Consider the following 17,704-nt stretch of genomic DNA (forward strand, 5'->3'; position numbering starts at 1 on the left):
GAACTCAAGAGCCCAGGCGCTGTTCCCCATGCTACTGCTTAGGCCACAAATCCACTTTCAGCATTTTTGGTGGTTAACTGGAAAGCATACCTTGAGAAGTTTCATGTGAAAAGGGGAACGTGAGTGTGGTGCAAGTGGCTCACTCTTGTAATCCTAGCTACTCAGGAGACAAGGATCTGAGGATCATGGTTCAAAGCCAGCTCAGGCAGGAAAGTCCATGAGATTCATCTCCAATTAAGCACCAGAAAACTGGAAATGGCATGATGGTTCAAGTGGTAGAGCATTAGAGCATTAGCCTTGAGCTGAAGAGCTGAGGGACGGCACCCAGGCCGAGTTCAAGCCCCACAACCCACCAAAAAAAAAAAAGCTTTCCTGGGAAGGTGGCTCAGTGGTAGAGCGCTTGCCTTGCATGCATGAGGCCCTAGGTTCAATTCCTCAGCACCACATAAACAAAAAGAAAAAAGCCGGAAGTGGTGCGGTGGCTCAAGTGGTAGAGTGCTAGGTTTGAGCTGAAGAGCTGAAGGACAGTGCGTAGGCCCAGAGTTCACGACCGGACCCCAAAAAAAAAAAGCTTTTACTTTTGGCAGAAAAGCAAAATGGCTCATATCTGAGTGGCTTTAATGTCTTTAGTTTTTCACACTATTTTTTTTTTGGGGGGGGGTCCAGTCATGGGGCCAAGTTCAAGGTCAAGTTGGGCAACATTGTTCAGGGCAGCAAAGTCCAAAACTCTAATCTCCAATTAAAAAAGAAAAATGACAAATGAGCGCCAGTGGCTCGCTCTTGTAAACCTAGCTACTCAGGAGGCTGAGATCTGAGGATAGCCATTCAAAGCCAGCCCGGCCAGGAAAGTCTGATAGACTCTTATCTTCAATTAACCACCAGAAAACCAGAAGTGACACTGTGGCTTAAGTGGTAGAGCGCTAGCCTTGAGCTGAAAAGCTGAGAGACAGCACCCAGATCCAGAGTTAAAGCCCTACATCAACCAAACAAAAAAACAGAAAGTGGTAGAACGCTAGACTTGAGCTGAAGAGCTCAGGGACAGCACCCAGGCCCTGAGTTTAAGCCCCATGACCAACAATCAATCAATTAATCAATCAATAAATGATAGGGGAGGAAAAGCTTAATGAGAACCAAAGCTTAATGAAAACCAAATATATAGATTGTCAGAACAGAGAGGAATTCAGATTGGATATGTATTCTTCCCAGTCTCATGTGTATGCATTCAACTGGACATGATCCTCACACATTAATACCTGGAACTGATTTATAGCTATGAGAGACTTATGTAGCAATATATCAATGCACAAAACATTCTAGGCGTATGTTGAAGCACATCCAACACAGAAGTATAAATTTGCACGCATTTTAATCTCTAATAAAGATTAAAAGAAACCAGTGGGTACTGGTGGCTCCTATCTATAATCCTAGATGGTCAGTAGGCTGAGACCTGACAACCACAGTTTGAAGTCAGGCCGAGCAAGAAAATGCAGAAGACTATAACCTCCAATTAACCACCAAAAAGAAGCTTAGAAATGGAGTTGTGTTTCAAGTGGTAGAGAACTAGCCTTAAGCAAAAAAAGCTAAGGGATAGCATGTAGTTCCTGACAAGACAGACAGACTGACTGAGATAGAAAGAAAAAACAAAGCCAGGGTACTGTGTGGCTCAAAGTGGTAGACACTAGCCTTAAGCAAAAATAAGCTCAGAGGGCTGGGAAGGTGGCTCAGTGGTAGTGTGTTTGCCTAGTGTGCATGAAGCCCTGGGTTCAATTCCTCAGCACCACATAAGCAGAAAAAGCCAGAAGTCACACTGTGGGCTCAAGTTTGTAGAATGCTAGCCTTGAGCTGAAGAGCTGAGGGACAGTGCCCAGGCCCAGAGTTCAGCATCCACGACCAACCCCGCCCCCTCCCAAAAAGCTCAGAGATAGCATGCAGGCCCTAAGTTCAAGTTCTTGAACAAGCACAAAAAAGAAGAAAGAAAGAAAGGAGGGAGGGAGGGAGGGAGGGAGGGAGGGGAAAAAAACGCGGCCTCTTAAGTATATTAGGATCATTTCTCATTTTTCCATAAGTCTTTTTTATTAATGACTAAGCTGATGAAAATGGCTACATTTTATTCATATTGTCTTAGTTTTCAACTATAATGTACTTCTTAAAACTTGTTTAGCTACACATGAAATACTTGTAATGACACCACACAGGAGGCTGAAGCAAAAGGTATCAAGGTCTAAGCCAACAATTATAGCTTAATAAATTTAAATAAATAGCTTGGTAAATTTGTGCCACTTTAACCTTTTCAGTCATTCCCACCTTGGTACATCTTTGTTATGGGGACTTTACGTTGAAATACTGAATTAAAACATTGACAGGACTTTAAAAATAAAATACTTTAAAAGATTCCAGTGCTGGTGGCTCTCAGGAGGCTGAGATCTGAGGATAGTAGTTCAAAGCCATTCTGGACAGGAAAATCCCTGAGACTCTCATCTCCGATAACTAGTTAAAAAAAAAAAAAAAGCTAGAAGTGGATCTGTGGCTCAAGGGATAAAACACCTGCCTTACGCAAAAGAAGCTCAGGGAAGAGGCTGGCGCTGGTAGCTCACATCCGTAATCCTAGCTACTCAGGAGGCTGAGATCTGACAATCAAAGCTAACCCGGGGAAGGAAAGTCTGTGAGATTCATCTCCAATAAACCACTAGGAAACCGGAAGTAGCGCTGTGGCTCACCTTGAGCTAAAGAGCACAGGGACAGGGCCCAAGCCCAGAGTTCAAGCCCCATGACCGACAAAAAACTAGGGACTGTGCTCAGGCCCTGAGTTCAAGCCCAAGGCACAGAACAACAATAACAAAAAAAGCAAAATTTAATTAATTAAATAACAAACCTCAAGCTGGTACCACATTTCCTCTCTCTTTTCTTCTCTTCAGTTTTCCAATCAGAGGGAAATATAGCAAAACATTTACCCCAGGGGGCCACAGAGTTTAGCATTATACTAGAGGCTTTAATAGAATTTCCATCCTTAGTCTTCTTTACTAGAATACTTCCCTTATTGTTACTTGTATTTAAAGGACTAGAAATAGAAAATAAAAATTAAACCAGGGCTGGGAAGTTGGCTCAGTGGTAGAGTGCTTGCCTTGCATGCATGAGGCCCTGGGTTCATTTTCAATTCCCCAGCACCACTTAAGCAGAAAAAACCCAAAGTGGCCCTGTAGCTCAATTGGTAGGGCGCTAGCCTTGAGCTGAAGAACAGTGCCCAGGCCCAGAGTTCAGGCCCCTTGACCGACAAAAAAATAAAAGCTAAAAAAAATAAATTAAACCAACTAGCTGGACAGTAGTGGCTCATCACGTATAATCCTAGCTACTCAGGAGGCTGAGGTCTGAGCTTCACGGTTTAAAGCCAGATTGCATAGGAAAGTCTATGGAACTAATCTCCAATTAACCACCAGAAAAACCAGCTGTGAAGATGGGAATGTGTTAGTGTTTGCCTAGCATGCATGAAGCTCTGGGTACCATTCCGAAGTACCACATAAACAGAAAAAGCGGGAAGTAATCCTAGCTACTCAAGAGGCTGAGATCTGAGGATCATGGTTCAAAGTCAGCCCAAGCAGGTAAGTCCATGAGATTCTCATCTCCAATTAACCACCAGAAAACTGGAAGTGGCTCTGTCACTCAAGTGGTAGAGCCTTGAGCTGAAGAGCTCAGGGATAGCACCCAGGTTCATAGTTCAAGCCCCACAACCAACTGACCGACAAAAAAAAAGGCCTGAGCCTAAAAAGCTGGTAGTGTCACTGGGGCTCAAATGGTACAGTGTTAACCTTGAACACAGAGAGGCTCAAGGTCAGTACCCAGGCCCTGAATTCAAGCCCAAGGACCAGAAAAAACAGAAAACCAGAAGCTGGGCACCAGTGATTCACGCCTGTAATCCTAACTACTCCTGAGGCTGGCTCTGTGGCTCAAGTGGTAGAGCACTAGCCTTGAGTTGAAGAGCTGAGGGACAGCGTCCAGCCCCAGCCCCACAAGAATAACAACAAAAAGTCACTAAAAATTTTCTTGGAAGTATGAAGCCAGAAAAGTTCAATAAAGGTTCTATGTGACAGAGTAAATCAGTAATACTAGATAAAAATGGCCATCTGGTTCTGCCAAGATATGTTCCCAACCATGGAACTTTAGAACAGTTGTGACATCACCTTCAGGATGATGTTTACTTACTGAAGTTATTTACCGAGTTGCTACCCTATTTTCCATTTTTTTTCATTCCTGTAATTAATACAAAGGCAGGCACACACATACCATCTTCTAAGTCTAGTGCATCAATGAGCTAAGAACCATTTTTAACAAAATTTGCTTCCCTCTGGAAGCATAATAAAGACTGTAAGAGTCCACCAGTGGTTATATAAGGATGTTAAGGATAACAACAGTAACCAAATGAGTACAATACAGACTGAGATAATATCTGGGTCTACAAAAATCATAGGGACTTTTCTTGAAACCTCTATAATTTCTCCTTGCACAAAGTAAGCCTAAAAAGTAATCTGACACAGTTATTTCTAATTTTAATCTGGTGTGTGTTTACCATCATGAGAACAATTAGGACACTCATTTACCAGGAATCATTATGGAAATCATTCTGAAAAAGAACCATTATCTTTTTTTTGGGGGGGGGTGGTGGAGGATAGAGCCAGGACCCTGGTGCAGACTAGGCAAGCACTCTACCATTGAATCCTATTAACAAAGCTCTAAAGTTTTTATTATTGCATTCATTCTAAGAATAAAGTATGACAAGGCTTGTCACCTAAGACTATTACCCTACTAATATGAAGTTCAATTATCACTCACTGAAGCATATTAGTGAATTTAATCCAAATATATCCTTGATTACAACTCAAAGTAGGTAGAGTGCTTAAGCAGGAGGCTGAGTTCAATACCTAGTTACACACACAGCCAGAGCTAAGGTCTTATCAAAAAATAAAAAAACTCATGTAACTGTAACCCCTCTGTACAGTATCTTTACAATAAAAAGTATATACTAAAAAAAATTTTTAAAATAAAAAGTCAAGTAGGGGCTGGGAAGGTGGCTCAGTGGTAGAACGCTTGCCTTGCCTGCCTGAGGCCCTGGGTTCGATTCCTCAGCACCACATAAGCAAAAAGAAAAAAGCCGGAAGTGGCGCTGTGGCTCAAGTGGTAGAGTGCTAGCCTTGAGCTGAAGAGCTGAGGGACAATGCCCAGGCCCAGAGTTCAGGCCCCATGACCGGACCCAAAAATGAATAAAAAGTCAAGTAAAAATTTAAAAAGTAAAAAAAGCTTGGAGTTGTGGCTCACAATACTAGCTACTCAGATCTAGAAAAAGCCAGCCTGTACAGAAAAGTGCATGAGATTCTTACCTCTAATTAATCTCTAATTGATCAAAAAGTCTTAAGTGGAGCTTTGGCTGAAGTGGCAGAGCACTAGCCCTGAGGGGGGGTGGGGTGGAGGGGAAGCTCAGGGATAGCACCCAGGCCCTGAATTCAAGCCCTATGACCAGCACAAAATATATAGCCAGACACAGTTAGGGGTACCCAACAGTTAGGGGTACAGTGCAATGGAGTTGAGGATACAGTGCGATGGAGCACATGTGAGGCCCTCATTTCATTCCCCAGCTGTGTATACACAAAATTAATCAACATAAATTAACAAGGGCACACGCCCATAATCCTAGCCACTTACAAGGCTGAGAACTGAGGATCGAGGTTCAAAGCCAGTCTGGACAGAAAAGTCTGAGAAACTCATTTCCAATAAACCACCAGAAAACTGGAAGTGGTGCTGTAGCTCAAGTGGTAGAGGACTAGCCTTGAGCTAAAGAGCTGAAGGACAGTGCCCAGGCCCAAATTCAAGCCCCACGACCGACCAAAAAAAAAAAATTTAAAAATAAATAAAAATAAATCAACAAGGGCTGGGAAGGTGGCTCAGGGGTAGAGCGCTTGCCTTGAATGCCAGAGGCCCAGAGTTTGATTCCTCAGCACCACATAAGCAAAAAAAGAAAAAAGCCGGAAGTGGCGCTGTGGCTCAAGTGGTAAAGTGCTAGCCTTGAGCTGAAGAGCTGAAGGACAGTGCCTAGGCTGAGTTCAGGCCCCACGACCGGACCCAAAATAAATAAATAAATCAACAAGGGCTGGAGTCATGATTCAAGTGGTAGAAATGTTGACTAATAAAACTCAAGGTCAGAGGAGGCCGAGATCTGAGGATCAAGGTTCAAAGCCAACCAGGGCAGGTAAGTCTATGAGATTCTTACCCAATTAACCACAGAAAATCGGAAGTAGCATTGTGACTTAAAGTGGTAGAACATTAGCCTTAGGCAAAAGAGCATAAAGACATCACCCAAGCCCTGAGTTGAAGCCCCACCACCCACCAAAAACAAAAAAAAGCTCAAGGTCAATTCAAATCTTGGTACCACCAAATAAATATTAATTCATACATACACACATCAACATGTTTTTCCTATTTTATTTTTCTTTTAATTGTGCTAGTTTGGGAGCTTGAACTCAAAGAGCTAGCCCAGCTTTTTTGCTCACAGCTGACACTTTTACCATAAGAGTAACTCCTCCAGTTTTAGCATTTTGCTGGTTATGGGGAAAGGAGTCTTTCAGATTTCTATGCCTGGGCTGGCTTCAAACCTCTGTCTTCACATCTCAGCCATGGAAGTAGGCTAAGATTATAAGAGTGAGCCACCAACACCCAGTTCCTACTTCATTTTTAGATATACATTTCCCTACTGAGTCCCGAACAGTTTATCTTGACATCTATGTTGTGCATTCCTTAAAATTCATCTTTGCCTTCCTGCTTTTAATCAAAAGATATAGAACAGAAATTTGCAGGATGAAGGAAAATAAATTCATAAAACACAATTTCCACATGACCTAGATGGCCATGCTCTTTCACGTTTATCAATCTGTTATGCCAATACGGGATTCCGAAAAGGTCATGACCTTCTTTCCTATTCTTCTAGAAACAAAAGCCAGAAAAGTTAATCTTCAAATCCTTCAGACATTTAGCAAAAACAATCAGTAAACTATCTTTTGCGATGAGATCAAGGCAGATTTTACATCCCATTTTTAGGGAAGAAAGGAATTTAAAGGACAATGCACTTTTTCCTGTCAGCAAAGTGACAATATTCTGCCACTTAGCCTTTAATGCTTTTACCACCTGTTTTTTTGTTTTTGAAATCTTGGGGTTTCAACTCTGCTTCCCTTGCCCCCAGCCCTCCATTTTTCATTTGTCTGTTGATCTAGAAGGCAAGACAAAACTATCCTTGGGCTGGGAAAGTGGCTTGATTGTAGAGTGCTTGCCTAGCATGCATGAAGCCCTGGGCTCAATTCCTCAGTACCACATAAACACAAAAAACTGGAAGTGATCCTAAAGCTCAAGTGGTAGAGTGCTAGCTAGCCTTGAGCAAAAGCAGCTCAGGGACAGTGCCCAGGCCTAGAGTTCAAGCCCTACGACTGGCCAAAAAATAATACAAAACAAAACCTATTCCCACTTTAGTTCAACACTCATGCATCATCTCCAAGTAGAAAAAGACCCCTCAGGGGCTGGGAAGGTGGCTCAGTGGTAGAGTGATTGCCTTTCATGAATGAAGCCCTGGGTTCGATTCCTCAGCACCACATAAGCAGAAAAAGCCAGAAGTAGGGCTGTGGCTCAAGTGGTAGAGCACTAGCCTTGAGTTGAAGAGCTGAGGGACAGAGCCCAGGCCCAGAGTTCAGGCCCCACAACCGGCCAAAAAAAAAGAAAAAAGAAAAAGACCCCTCAACTTTCTCTAATGCTCAATGTTTTCATAGACTCAACAATGAGTGCCCAGATCCCTCACCATATACAATATCCCTATAAATTTTTTTTAATTAAGAAAAATTTAAGATTGGCATGTTTTATTTTACATTGGAGTCTAACAGTGCATAATTCTCTCAAACATTAAGGTATACCTCTTCAAAGAAAAATGTTCTTGTCCATAATCTTTCCACTTCCTTCCTATATTTCAGAATGTCTGAGTTGGACAGTGATGGCTCAAGCCTCTAATCCTAGCTACTCGGGAAGCTGGTATCTGAGGATCACAGTTCAAAACCAGTCCAGACAGAAAAACTCTTTGAGACTCTAATTAACCAGCAAAACAAAAAGCCTGAAGTAGGGGGTGTGGCTCAAGTAGTATAGCATCAGCCTTAAGCAAAAAAGCTCAGAGACAGCATCCTAAGCCTGAGTTCAAGCCCCAAGTTCAAGCCTCAAGACTGGGGATGATTAGATGTTTAGATAAATAGATACACAGATACATACAGACATTTATCCAATTCTACTTTGGGCTCATTCTCCCTAAATCTATCCAAGATGCCTTCTTATTACAACTGAATCAGAGGAAAGTGGCTCTTTAGGAATGTTAAAAGCAAGCTGGGTACCGGTGGCTCACAACTGTAATACTAATAATTCCTCAGGAGGCTGAGCTCTAAGAATTACAGTTGGAAGCCAGCTCTTTTATCTCCAATTAACCATAAGTAAGCTGGAAGAGGAGCTATGGCAGAGTGCTCAGGGACAATACCTAGTCCCTGAATTCAAGCTCCCAATACCACTACCAAAAAAAAAAAGTTTATCTTTTTCTGGTGAGATTAATTTTTTCTAGTGATAAACATTTCTGTGGGAAGTGGAGCTGTGGCTCAAGCAGTAGAGAGCTTTCCTTGAGCTGAAGAGCTGAAGGATAGCACCCAAGCCCTGAGTTCAAGCCCCACGACAGACAAAAAAAAAAAAAAAAATTCTGTGATTCAGTGTAGAGTGCTGGCCTAACATTCACAAGGCCCTGGGTACTGAAATTTTTAGACATATTTCAGGAGTTGCTAACATACCAACTCTTGAAAATAATCACAGAATTCCATCAAGACCAAAAATTAGTTTTCTCTGTAATTTCACAGCCTCTATCTTTTTTCCTAAAGTCTCTATCATTCTATCCTGTCAATTTCTTTTGCATTTCTTTCATTCATTCATTTTTTTGGGGGGGTCCAGTCGTGGGGCCTGAACTCTGGGCCTGGGCACTGTCCCTCAGCTCTTCAGCTCAAGGCTAACGCTCTACCACTTGAGCCACAGCGCCACTTCCGGATTTTTCTTTTTGCTTATGTGGTGCTGAGGAATTGAACCCAGGGCCTCATGCATGCAAGGCAAGCACTCTACCACTGAGCCACTTTCCCAGTCCCTAAAAGCCTGTATTTCTATCCTTTACTAATGTTTTCATATTTCCTTCACAGTAAGGTTCAAATATTAAGACCAATTATACCTTCATAAAGCCTTGAACTATTAAATGATACTGTGTTATTTACAGAGCTTTTAATGGCCACTCACTATAATACTTCTCGTTTCTCTGGTCCCTTCTCCTTCCCTAAAACATCTTAAGAATGGTAAGCTGGTTACCTTTTTAACACTTTCTTCTTCCTCTTGGCGTTTCTCATAGTGTGAGAAGTCATCAAAAATGGAAGTGGTGTGCTTGTAGCTGGCTATGATTTTCAACACCTGCTTAGCTTTTTCCAGAGGCACTTCCTGAGTGTCCCTAGAGTTGGTCACTGGTTTATTCTCGTTGTTCTCTAGGCGAATGTGTCGCAGTTGGCTATTGGGAACGTCCTTCACAAAAATCCATCTGACATCAAAACGACCCTTCCATTTGTCCTGGGACCACACACCTGCACACGTGTTGTAGTCCACAGCAGATTTCATTTCTGCAACTCCACAGAAGTGTCCACTGCCGTTGACACTGAAAAGTAAGTAAACGGGGCCTTTCCCGTTCATGGAACGGTAAGCAGCATCCAGTCTCTTGTTACCATGCTCTGTGCTGCACCAGATGTTATATTTAATGGACCGGTGGATATCGTCCTCAGAGTAGCTCTTAATGATGAAAACCCGGCCATGTTTCAGATTCCAGTCAAAATCTTTAGGGTTATAGTTATTAATGGACCGCAACTTCTCCAACACTGGGTGAGGTTCTGAAGGAGTAGATCCAGAACCAGCCTGAGACTGTCCTACTCCATTACCATCCACCCCATTATGACCGAACCCACTGCCACGGTTCCGAGGTGCTACCCAGCGGGTTGGCTGAGCTGCTTGTTGCTGGACTGAGAGCTGGGCAGGCTGTGGTGGAGGCGGAGGCAACGGCTGTGTCTGTTGCCCTACTGATGTCTGAGCCACTGGTGGGCTATTGTTGGCCTGTTGACCTACAGGCTGGGGAGAACCCTGGGTTGGCTGACCTATATTCTGAACCAAAGCCTGTGAAGGGGCTTTTGCCACAGGACCCTTGTTATCCCAAGTTCCAATATCCATGTTATGCTTTATTGGGGGTGGTGGAAGACTTGATCCTGCAATGCCATTCTTGGTCTTCAACTTAGGTTGCTGTTTTGCAGGCTTGCTAGCAATATCAGCCCAAGATGCTGGTTTTGGAGGAGCAATGGTAGCTGGAGGCAAACTACTGGAAGCCACGATGTTACTGGTAATGGACCCACTACCAACAGCAGAACCTACAACTTTTGGAACACTGCTTGCAACTTCTGTGCTACCCAGCTTCAGTGCTGCCATCCCTTGGTCTATGGTATTCATTCCAGGAGCCTTATTGAGGGTCTCATTGGCAAAAGCTGACTGTCCATCAATCATGGCTCCACCTAAGGAGCTAGGTGCATATGCATAATTGCTACTATATCCAGAGCTCTGAGTAGACTGTCCCTGAGAACTGTTATTTCCCCATGCTGAGAAGTCAATCCCACTGGGAAAGAAATTAAAACCATGCTGGCCAAGAAATGGAGTGCTACCTAGGGCTCCTGGTTGTCCAAACATTGCATCTGGTAGGAAGTGGGGCTCTCCGTTGCTCAGTTGTCCGTAAGAAGTTAGATATGGCATGGCTGTGTCACCCCCAGTAGACCAAGCGGCTTCACCCAAAGAATAAGAAAAGCCAATAGAGGGACTGTAGTAACTGGGTAAGTATGAGTCTGACATGGCAGTATATGCATTATTCTGTGGAAGAAAAAAAAAATAAGGCAAATAAAACAAAAAGTAACATCAAGACAGTTCTTTCCCCATAAATCACACAATTCAAATATTTCAGCCATTACTGTAAGAGTTGCATATTCAAGTAATCTCTATAAATTCAGATACCTTATCTACTTATTTTTTGTGCAGGGGGACATGAATTCAGGGCCTGGAATCTGTTCCTAAGCTTCTTCTGCTCAAGGCTAGCACTCTACCATTTGAGTCACAGCTGTACTTCTGGCTTTTTGGTGGTCAACTAAAGTTAAGAGTCCTGCCTGGGCCAGGCGCTGGCGGCTCATGCCTGTAATCCTAGCTACTCAGGAGGCTGAGATCTGAGAATCAAGGTTCAAAGCCAGCCCAGGCAAGGAAAGTCTATGAAACTCTTATCTCCAATAAACCACTAGAAAACCGGAAGTAGCACTGTGGCTCAAGCGGTAGAACGCTCACCTTGAGCTGAAGAGCGCAGGGACAGCACCCAAGCCCAGAGTTCAAGCCCCACGACCGACCGAAACAAAAAAAAGTCCTGCCTGGGTTGACTTCAAACTGTGATTTTCAGATCTCAGCCTTCTGAGTAGCTAGGATTACAGGCATAAGCCACCAATGCCAGGTAAACTCATAAAAACCAATTAACTTTGTAGCTGGAGGCATGGCTCAAGTGGTAGAGTGCCTGCTCAACAAGTACAAAGTTTTGAGTTCAAACCCCAGTGTAAAGAAGGGGTGTGGGGGCTGGGAAGGTGGCTCAGTGGTAGAGCGCTTGCCTTGCATGCATGAGGCCCTGGATTCGATTCCTCAGCACCACATAAGCAAAAAGAAAAAAGCCGGAAGTGGCGCTGTGGCTCAAGTGGTAGAATGCTAGCCTTGAGCTGAAGAGCTCAGGGACAGCGCCCAGGCCCAGAGTTCAGGCCCTACGACCAGACCCCCCCCCAAAAGAAAAGAAGGGGTGTGGGAGGAGGTGATTTTGGATTTCAGAAATCGAAGATCAGTGTTCAAGAGTTTCCTAAACCACATTAACAGGTATGAGACAAAAGAAAAGGAACCGGAAATTTCAAGCTCTAGCCCAAACGTCTGTACAGCCATTCCTCACTATTAAATCAAAAGGCAATATCCATTATATATAGTTTACTCTGATGGGCAAACCACCAACAGATGTCACTCTTTAACTATAACCTGAAAAGGAGACAATTATCTTCCAGAGGACCTGAAATAAGAAGAAAAAAAGTGTGACTGGGAAAGAGGCTCAGTGGTAGAGCGCTTGCCTTGCATGCATGAAGCCCTGGGTTCCATTCTTCAGCACCACATAAGCAAAAAAAGCCGGAAGTGGTACTGTGGCTCAAGTGGTAGAGTGCTAACCTTGAGCTGAAGAGCTGAGGCACAGCACCCAGGCCCAGAGTTCAGTCCCCAACCAACTAAATAAATTTCTAAAGGTAAGTCTATGTACTTTAAAATATCCTGCCGGGCACTGGTGACTCACGCCTATAATCCTAGCTACTCAGGAGGCTGAGATCTGAGGATAGCGTTTTAAAGCCAGCCCCGGCAGGAAAATTGTGAGACTCCTATCTCCAATAAACCACCAGAAAACCGGAAGTGGTGTTGTAGCTCAAATGGTAGAGTGCTTGCTCACCTTCAGCTGAAGAGCTGAGGGTAGCGCCCAGGCCCAGAGTTCAAGCCCCACGACCGACAAAAAAATAAAACATCCTACATAATCAAGACTGTGGATTTATATACTACTAGCTTTCACATTAGGATTTTTTTTTTGGGGGGGGGGTCAGTCATGGGGCCTGAACTCTGGGCCTAGGCACTGTCCCTCAGCTCTTCAGCTCAAGGCTAGCACGCTACCACTTGAGCCACAGGGCCACTTCCAGCTTTTTCTTCTTATGTGGTGCTGAGGAATCGAAGGCAAGCACTCTACCAGTGAGCACCTTCCCAGCCCCTAAGAGAACTATTTTTTGTAATAAATTCTATAACTCACAGTATAATCCCTTAAAAGCCACAGTACACAAAATGAAGTCTCCATAGACAGAGATACAGCTCAACTCAAATTAGCATAGTTTGCCACAACTCTAATAGTTCTGGTAATATATAAATCCATTATCAATTCATTAGCTTTGCTCTTAAAGACTCTTGGATGATCATAAGTACCTTAGGCCCTAAGCTTCTATTATCTCGTGCCACAGTGGTATGTTCCTTAACCACTAAACTATACCTCTTCAATATTAAAATTTTTCAGGAGATTTGATAAATGGCTGTTTTTACCAATTTAAATTTTCCTTACAATTTAAATTTGAATAGTAACCCTCTTGTACAACTACTTAAATAAAAAAGTTTTTTAGTCTTTCCACATACCCTCACGTTTAAAAGTTTTCAAACCTACTTTTAAAATTTCCACACACCCAAATCTATTACATTTAAGAAGCTAAGCCTGGGCTGGGAAATGTGGTTTAATGGTAGAGTGCTTACTTAGCATGCATGAAGCCCTGGGCTTGATTCCTCAGTACCACATAAACAGAAAAAACCAGAAGAGGCATTATGGCTCAAGTAGTAGAGTGCTAGCTCTGAGCAAAAGAAGCTCATGGGCAGGGCCCAGGTCCTGAGTTCAAGCACCAGGACTGGCAAAAAAAGAAAAAGAAAAGAAAAAAGAAAGAAACTCAGTCTTATCAATGGATTGGATTTGAAGTAGTCTAATATAAGGTGATAAAAAAAATTGGTTTAACAGCTGGGTACTGGTGGCTCCTGCCTGTAATCCTAGCTACTTAAGAGGCTGAGAACTGAGCCCTGCATTTGAAGCCAACCCAGGCAAGACTAGCCAGAAAGTCTTTGACACTCTCATCTCCAATTAACTACAAAATAAACCAGAGGTAAAGCAGTATAGCTCAAGTGATACAATGCTAGCTCTGAGCAAAAAAAGTTCAGGAAGCTGGGCACCGGTGGCTCACGCCTATGATCCTAGCTACTCAGGAGGCTGAGATCTGAGAATCATGGTTCAAAGCCAGCCCAGGTAGAAAAGTCCGTGAGACTCTGATCTCCAAGAAACCACTAAAACCCAGAAGTGGCACTGTGGCTCAAGAGGTAGAGCACTGGCCTTGAGCTGAAGAGCTGAGGGACAGTGCCCAGGCCCACAGTTCAAGCCCCACAACTGGCAAAAAAAAAGGGGGGGCTGGGAAGGTGGCTCAGTGGTAGAATGCTTGCCTAGCATGCATGAGGCCCTGGGTTTGATTCCTCAGCACCACATAAGCAGAAAAAGCCGGAAGTGGCGCTGTGTCTCAAGTGCTAGCCTTGAGCTGAAGAGCTGAGGGACAACACCCAGGCCGAGTTCAAGCCCCACAACCGACAAAAAAAAAAAAAAAAAAAAAGCTCAGGAACAGTAGCACCCAGGTCCTGAGTTCAAGCCCTAGAGCCAACTAAACAAAAAATAAATACATACATTAAGAAGTGGTTTAAGAGTACATGAATTAGGGCCTGGCACCCTTCCTTCTGCTGAGCTGTGTGGTGGTCGGCAGGACTGGCACCCAAGCCCACACCATCACAGGACCCCTGACCTTAGCCGCCATCCCACCCCTGGGGAATGGAGGACAAGCCAGTGCACTTACTGCAGAGGGAAGGTTCTGGAAGGAAGGCCAGTAGCATCATCCCATACCTGGAGAGGCCCCAAGCTGAGTGTCTGCGTCTAGAAACTTCTCTGGGTCCCTCAGAGCCCTCCCACCCAACCCCCAAGACCTTCGCAGTTTCCCACCCACTGCCTCATCACCCCCACCCACCTGTACCCTCATTTTCCCATCACCCCAACCCTCTGGTTTCCTCTCAGATCCATCAAGACCCCTTGTCTTCACACTCAGCATAGACTACCTCACCCCAAATAAAAACGGCCAGTTAGCTGATAAAAAAATAAAAAAAGAGTACACGAATTGAGGCTGGTAGCATAGCTCAAATGATAGCAGGCTTATATAATGCCAGTAACATTTTTCTTAAGTCTGTTGGGGCTTGGAATGTGGTTTAGTAGTAGAGTGCTTGCCTAGAATTCATGAAGACCTGGGTTCAATTCCTCAGTCCCACACACAGAAAAAGCTAGAAGTGGTGCTGTGGCTCAAGTGATAAGAGTCCTACCCTTGAGCAGAAGAAACTCAGGGATAGTGCCAGGCCCTGAGTTCATGCCCAACTAGTCAAAAAAAAAAAAAAAAAAGCAAACATGTTTTGACATGTTTGAGATCCCACCAGCACAACCACAAAAAAAGTACATTAGTTACTCTAGATAATAAGCTACAAAAAAAGGGAAAGGAAAAAAGAAAAGATCCCTAAGGTCATTCTTCTTCATCTACTTACCCAAGATTTATACTTTCCTTCAACTTTTTCAAACCGGCATTTAAGCTATGGCTTACTTGACAAAGAAAAACAAAACACACTTAATATTACAGACTACGCCAAGACATAGGTGAATGTATACACCTGAACTGGCAGGTTCCCACATGCCTCAGAGCTTGAAAATCTGAATTACACAATGTTTTACAAGAACTATCTAGAATTATGTTTCTTAATGTTCCCACTCTCCCTGTTATAATGATTATGTAAGCAAACTACTTCAATAACAGGAACCTATTAGTAGTTCATTCTCTACTTCCTACTCTTCTTGGTCAGCTAGTTGTCTGTAAACCCCCCCCCCACCAATCACTTGCACTTTCAATGAAGAAAATTTCTCCAAAAATTTAAGAATCATCTCCAAAGATGTCCAAATATGGGTATCAAATTACTTAAGATTACCAACTGTATTTCATATTAGGTATGTCCCATAAACTTCTTGATCTTTTAGGGTATCATGGAAGAGATAATGCCATTTCTCTGATCTATTAATCTGAGGCAAAAGCCTTGTGACTGTCTTTGGGACCTGAGATAATACAAATCAACTGCTTAACGCTACCAAGTTTCTTCATGAACAGATCATATTAACAGAACCTACACACAAATCATCTTACTAGAAGACATTATTCTACAAATACCTCTACCCACTAACCACTGCGCTACACTCTAAGCCCTTACCCTCAATATTCCAACTCTGACTTTGCGCTAAATATTTTCATCTTCTTTAACTTCATTTCAAAAATGCTGGTCCTCACCTCACTAAGAAGTCAGAGGTACACAAAGTTCATCTGTATGTTAAATATATAGCTCAACTCAAAATACCAAGGATCCAACTTCAAAATAGTTCTACTAAGTGCACACTAGTGACCAGAGAAAAAAACACAGGCAGTTTTGTAGCAGTGAATGAAATTGAGATATTATACTACAATTTTTTCCCATCACACATTATTACCTTAATTTCCTAAAAAGTTTTTGGGAATGAAAATTCAGAACAATTGCCAATTAACTAGCAAAGGCATATTACTAAATTTTTCCACTGTTATGTTCTTTTTAAAGAAATAACTACAAATAAACATTTACTCTTAAGATACAGTAAAATACTATCAAGTACCACTTAAGTTTGCTGAAAAGAAGGCTGAGAATCTTGTCTTAACATTTGTTTACAACTCTTTTATAACATGTTAATAGGTATGAGGTGATTCCTCCCACGCCCCCCAGATTTACTGATAGGTCAGGGAAACAACAGTACACAACACACTTTCATCAAGAGGTAAAATGGTCAACTACTCACGGGCCTTGCCTGTGGACTCAAGTAAGGTTCAAAGTCATCATCGTTCAATCCATCCTTTTGATGTACAGATCCATTTTGTACTAAAGAAAAAAAATCCAGTTAAGAAGGTACCAGCCCTACAATCTCCCTCTCAAGTCAGCCAAATATATGCTAACCAGAGAAAACCTTCCCTAGTTCAGAGGCAAACTCAGTTTGAACCTACAAGGGGCAGAGATGAGAAAGGGAAGGCCGAAGCAAAATCCGTCAGAGAACAAGTCTCCCTCCACGCGGAGCAAGTTTAATCAAAAAAGATCATTTTACTGGCTCTTCTAGATTTCAATTCCTCCCGCTCCCCCTCCCCCATCCCATGTGAGTTACTTCCAGAAAGTGATCCACGAGGATGAAAAACAAAGGCCTTCTAAGATCTACAGGAAACGAAGGACCTGGGGCTTTTCAAAACTGAACCCACCCCCACCCTTAATGAAATTAGTCCTGGGGAACTAAAACGCTGTACGCCAGCTGCGAGAACACACCGCTAAGGGTCAAATACTTAGCGCGAGGCACCTGCGAACTAAAGCAGCTTCCAAAAGGTCCTCTCTTCGGGGCGCTTCCCGGAGACCCCCCGACTCCCCGATGTCCCCCCCCCCGCCTCCCCGGACCACCAGCCCCAAGCGGGGTTTACCTTTGTTTCCTTGACCTTTTGGTCTCTGTGGGCGAAGGGAACGTGAGCCGAGCAGCAAGTTGTCCGGGAAGAAACGGAAAAGGAAAGACAAATGAGCGCAGGGCCCGCGACGGGGATAAAGGAGCGGGCCCGAGGGGAGGTTCAGGAATGGTGATGGTGGTGGCGGTGAGGGGGAGGCTGGAAACCGGAGGCGGGGAAAGGCGCTAGGCCGGCGAGGCCGCGGGGAGAAAAAGCGGGGGACGCGCCAGCGGCGACGCCAAGAGAACAGCGCTTCAAGGAAGGGGAAGGAAACGAAGAGGGAAAACCAGGCCCGCGGAGGGGAGGGAGCGCGGCGCGGCCGGTGGGCTGCGAAGCCCCGGGGAGGAGCGGGAAGAGCGGGCCGAGCGCGAGGCGCTGGG

The 17,704-nt window shown here is 43.8% G+C and overlaps 1 protein-coding gene across 2 annotated transcripts in view; it reads right to left on the bottom strand.

Annotated features, from left to right (window-relative positions):
* Ythdf2 (YTH N(6)-methyladenosine RNA binding protein 2) overlaps window positions 1-17,704 on the bottom strand; it is a 33,810-nt gene that overhangs the window by 15,417 nt on the left and 689 nt on the right. The window contains exons 2-4 of one of the 2 annotated variants that reach the window (XM_013034813.1): window positions 17,307-17,331; window positions 16,646-16,725; window positions 9,406-10,989 (exon numbers count right to left, since the gene is read on the bottom strand). In XM_013034813.1, coding sequence (XP_012890267.1) covers window positions 9,406-10,989; window positions 16,646-16,725; window positions 17,307-17,331 — 1,689 coding nt within the window. The remainder of the gene's footprint in view (window positions 1-9,405; window positions 10,990-16,645; window positions 16,726-17,306; window positions 17,332-17,704) is intronic. The other variant, XM_013034819.1, reaches the window with a different exon arrangement.

This window comes from Dipodomys ordii, unplaced genomic scaffold, assembly GCF_000151885.1.
Source record: "Dipodomys ordii isolate 6190 unplaced genomic scaffold, Dord_2.0 Scaffold6, whole genome shotgun sequence".
NCBI classification, from domain to species: domain Eukaryota; kingdom Metazoa; phylum Chordata; class Mammalia; order Rodentia; family Heteromyidae; genus Dipodomys; species Dipodomys ordii.